The sequence below is a fragment of the Rhagoletis pomonella genome, unplaced genomic scaffold (genome assembly GCF_013731165.1).
Source record: "Rhagoletis pomonella isolate Grant_MI unplaced genomic scaffold, Rhpom_1.0 Rhpom_scaffold_00012, whole genome shotgun sequence".
Lineage (NCBI taxonomy): Eukaryota > Metazoa > Arthropoda > Insecta > Diptera > Tephritidae > Rhagoletis > Rhagoletis pomonella.
Genome location: NW_023458566.1, coordinates 13,130,866 through 13,135,865, shown reverse-complemented (window position 1 = coordinate 13,135,865; position 5,000 = coordinate 13,130,866). Strand labels below are relative to the sequence as shown.

Below are 5,000 nucleotides of genomic sequence, written 5' to 3'. Positions count from 1 at the left end.
GAGAATCGAAAATTTCTCATCGTCCAAGAAATTCTACAGAACAATCCAGACATCGTTTGCCTACAGGTAATGAATTGTATATTTCTTGGCCCCCGCAACAACCCCCTTTCATACAGTTCTTACTCTCTTCATTTCACAGGAAGTGGATCATTTTAAGTTTTTACAAACCATTTTGGGTACACAAAACTATGAAGGCATATTCTTTCCGAAACCCGATTCGCCATGCTTGTACATTGAGGAGAATAACGGCCCGGATGGCTGTGCCATTTTTTACAAACGCGACAAATTCGAACTGAAGAACTTCGATACCCGCATTTTGGAGGTGTGGCGCGTGCAAAGCAATCAAGTGGCCATTATAGTTAACCTGGCTGTTAAGGCTACCGGCAAGGAGTTCTGCGTATGCACCACTCATCTGAAGGCGCGTCATGGCTCTCTGCTATCGAAATTGCGCAATGAGCAAGGCCGCGATCTGTTGCGTTTTGTCAAACAATTCGCCTCGCAACGTCCAGTATTGATTTGTGGCGACTTCAATGCCGAACCCACAGAGCCAGTATATGCCACAGTGCTGAGTGGTGAGCTGCTAAAATTGGCCAGCGCCTATGCGGATGTCAAAGCCGAACGCGATGAATGCAATAATGATAGCGCTAATGAAGTGAAAGCTGATGCAGAGTTAGTTTCTGAGGCGCCTGAGATGGTTGAGCAGGACGGGGAGGAGGTCGAGGAAGAAGTGGAGCTTATTTGCGATGACAGCGTAATGAAATCAATACAGCGAGAGCCACCTTATACCACGTGGAAGATACGCGAAGATGGCGAAGAGTGTCACACCATCGATTATGTATTCTATACGCCAGAGCAGTTCAAGGTAAATAGTTAAGATTATTATGGCCCCAAGCCAATTACTTATTTATGTGTGTATGTATGTAATTCTTTTGTATGTTACAGATTCGTAATTGTCTGGAATTCCCTAGAGATGATGAAGTTGGCAAAAATCGTACGCCTAGCTTCCAGTATCCATCAGATCACTTCTCATTGGTGTGCGACTTCGAAATATTGGATAAGCAGTAAATAGCGTTGTTGCTCTTCAATGCGTTTAGTGTACATACAACACATTACCGCACTTGCAGCAAACAAAGCAAACAATTTAAGGCATTATTAGAATTATCCAGTTTTGCTGGCGACGCACAACTTTAACTTCATTGGCATTCACGAAATCAATTAAATAATTGTGATATTAGTTGTTAGATATACTTTAGAGACATATGTAGTAGTTGCATTCAAATACAAACAAACAAGCCAATCAGACAACAAGCTGATACATTTTTTTGTAATACTTGACAGCAATAAACATTAGTAGAAATATAAGTAAATGGATATGTATGTGGAACAAATAAGTTAAACGTTTTTGTTTTTATAATAGGAAATGGATTTGTTTGGGTTGACCAAATTGAAGTAGAATTTAGTTTGTTTGAAAACGATAATATTTACACGCCTAACACTGGTGAACAGTGATTTTGGTGCCGAGGATATATGCTTCTTTTTTGAATTAGCACCCTATTTTTGATTATATATGTAAATAGAAACAAAATTTATTTCATACATGTAATTTTTTAGATTTTGGCTTGTACAGAAAAACTCAAATTTGCATCAAAAACTTCGACGAGCCCATATGACTTGGTACCTATCTGCCATAGTTTTTCCGCCTTTGAAAAATCGTTCTCCCTTTTCATCGCCAATATTTTGCTTGCTTTGGTAGATAGCTTACATATTGAGGTTTTAACGCCGTCGTTTATTATTTCGAAGTAGTTCATTGACTTGCAATTGTCCAGAAAGTGGCAAAATATGTTTGTTTAATTTTGATCAAGTACAGTCCGATGATTCTGCCAGCCCAAAAGCCACACAAAACAGAGTGGCAGTGTGGCTGCATATTTTTTCCTGCAGAGTATAAAGTTTTTTTTTTTTTATTAACGTATCTGTTTAGGTGAAAATTTTTAAAAAATCGGCATCAACTTTTGAATCACTTTTACGCGTTGTTCAACTGAGTATCACTCCCTAACCAAGCTTGCCAAAGCCTGTAGTACCAATGCTCGGAAAAACAAAATGTAAAACAAGTAACTTTTGGCAAAAAAAAAAAAAAAAACGACTTCAACTCTCATATAAAAAAAAATATATACATATATCTCTCATGATCCCCTGATCGGATCTTAACCAGATTAGTATGGGACACCTCTGAGACACTACCTTTCCGATGCAAAACGAATTATCGAAATCGGTTGACGTGGTCCAAAGTTATGCGGTAACATACATTAACCAAAAGAAAAAAATATTCCGAAGAACTGATAACCTCCTCCTTTTTTGGAAGTCGGTTAAAAAAACATTAATATATCTTAAAAAATTCCTTTCATAGATCTTTTATAGGTCCCATTCTTACGTATTTCGAAAGACACATTTTCAGTAAAATGGCTGCACGTCTGAACAAAAAAAAAAACCATGCAACTAGTTAGTTACGTAAAAAATCTTCAATGATTACTCAACACGTCCAATTAGCCAGAAGCGAAAGTATTTTGTTTTTGAATTTTCATTTTCAGCTGATGGTCACTTTGCCGCCCTGAACAAAAATATATTGATTTGGCCAATATATTGGGTTACATTATTTATTTATTTTTTTTATTTATTCATTCATTATAGTCTAATTACAGGTACAGACCAAAGCATAATAGAAAAATAATAATATGTATATTATTACCTATACAATGGATTTATAAAATAAGAAAAGCTTAAGTTTATTATTTAAGACATTCTTCGTGAGCGAGAGATCTAGGTCCAAAGAACTTGAGAGTTTGTTCAGTTCAGACAGGGTTCTTTTGATTGGTGCATTACTGCCATAAAGCGTTCTACTTAAACCAATAGCAAAAACCTCGTAATTGCGTAAAACTCTTGCGGGGACGTTAAACTTAACTCTGCTAAGAAGATTAGGGCAGTCGACAGTGCCCTAGACAATATCAAGCATAAAAGATACAGATAAGAAAATTCTTCTATTGCTCAGCGTCATTAGGTTGATCAATTGACAACGCGCTAAGTATGATGGGATCGGCTCGGAAAAATTAAAGGAACGCAAAGCATGCCGTAAAAATGTCTTCTGAACCGACTCCAGCCGAATGATATGTACTTGATGATACGGTCTCCAAATGAAGGCGGCGTACTCTAATTTAGACCGAACAAAAGCAGTGTACAAGGTTTTAAGAGTATATGGTTTGGAGAAACACCTACTATTGCGACGAACAAAGGCAAGCATTGAAAACGAATTAGAAATAGTATAATTTTTGGCAGCCAATGTCAGTTACGCGGTTTTGCAGAATGACGATACGCGGTTTTGTACTTTAAACGACGATATAATGTGTTGCTTCTTCTTCATTGGTCGCTGAAGCGAACAAAGCCATAGATTTTTTGTAGAGTTGTTCTTATAAATATCCTCGAAGCCTACTTTGCTCAACATTGTCCACGTTTCTGCGTCATTTAAAGACACGGCCGTGATAAAGTATTTAGTTAGAATTTTTCATATACAGGAGGTTGGTTCCGTGTGGGAAAGTTTTTGATCACCATTCACCAGGAAGTATCCAAAAACAATTATTTTACATCCGGTTCAAGCAGCTCAAGACTTTGGTGTTTACACCAAGTATTCTTTGGATAGCAACTGTACACACGTTTGGAAGCGAGCTAATTGCGAGAAGGCGAAACCCCAACATAGTAGACTTCAGACGACTAGCGAGTGATCTTAGCCAATATTTGGTCCAATGATTGTACATATATACGTAGTCTAGTTAGTGTAGTTAGTCTAGTTACTTAACTTACGTAAGAAATCGTCAATGATCACTCAACACGTCCACTTAGCCAGAAGTGAAAACATTTTGGTTTTTGTATTTCCCTTTTCAGCTGATGTCACCTACATATAAGCCGCATCAAAAAATTGCTTTGGCCAATAAATTAAGTTACGTTACGTAAATTAAGTCTAGTCTAACTGAACCTTAAGCCTAATTAAGTATAATTTGCCTAATATTTCAAATACTGTTGCTTAAAATGTTGACAAATAAAATCATACAACTACTACTTACGCCCAGGTATTGATTAAAATAAAATATGCATGTAACTACATAATTTACTTTTAATACTTTTATTTTACCGTTTTATTGACTTTTAAACGAAAAATTGTATGTAGATTATACAGTAGAATTTACGTATTTTTCGTTTGTTTTATCTCACTTTTTGGCATCTTACTTTATGAACTAAGAATTTATAAAGGATACAAGACAAAATTTCCACTGTACTAAATTTAATTGTTGCGCTTATATTTCGTCAGTAGACTTTACATTGTAGTAGAGTGATTGTAAATTATGTAAATTCCAGTTCAAATATAACATATTTTTTATCTTTTTCCAATAAGTCTATGTATATCACAACAGTTAGATGTTTATTCTTTATGTAACTGTTATAAATATTATATGAAATATAGTCAATACAGTTTTGTGCTCATGGCAATGAATAAATATTTAATGCACTTCCATTTATTCGTATAAAATTGCTCTAAAGGAAGCAGGAAGCAGGCAACTGAAAATTTCCAAATTTAATAATACATATTTACGATTTCTTTATAGCATATCTAATACTTCATTTATAATTAACTTAATGAAAAAATAATAAAATAAAATAAAAAAATGTTGCAATAAATATTTCACTGAAACTAATAATTTCGGTATTTTATATTGCTTCCATTATTGTTATGTTCATTTCCAATATCTTCCATTCACACTTCCTTGTTAACTAAGCATACTTTGGTTAAGTTATATTAAATATATAGCAATTTAAAGAAAAAAATTGATAATTTTTTATGTATGTAAATATTTACAAACGACATGGTACTCGTATAAAAGATGAATTGAATTGATTACAAAAAAAAAATATGCTTATACCCTTCATCTTGCTGATATAAATTTTTAATTATATTA

The 5,000-nt window shown here is 34.7% G+C and overlaps 1 protein-coding gene across 1 annotated transcript in view; it reads left to right on the top strand.

Moving 5' to 3' along the window:
* LOC118747589 (nocturnin-like) overlaps positions 1-1,391 on the top strand; it is a 1,671-nt gene extending 280 nt beyond the window's left edge. Inside the window, exons 2-4 of the mRNA XM_036481641.1 lie at positions 4-66; positions 140-862; positions 943-1,391. Coding sequence (XP_036337534.1) covers positions 4-66; positions 140-862; positions 943-1,065 — 909 coding nt within the window. The 3' untranslated portion in view covers positions 1,066-1,391. The remainder of the gene's footprint in view (positions 1-3; positions 67-139; positions 863-942) is intronic.
* Positions 1,392-5,000: the final 3,609 nt, after the last annotated feature.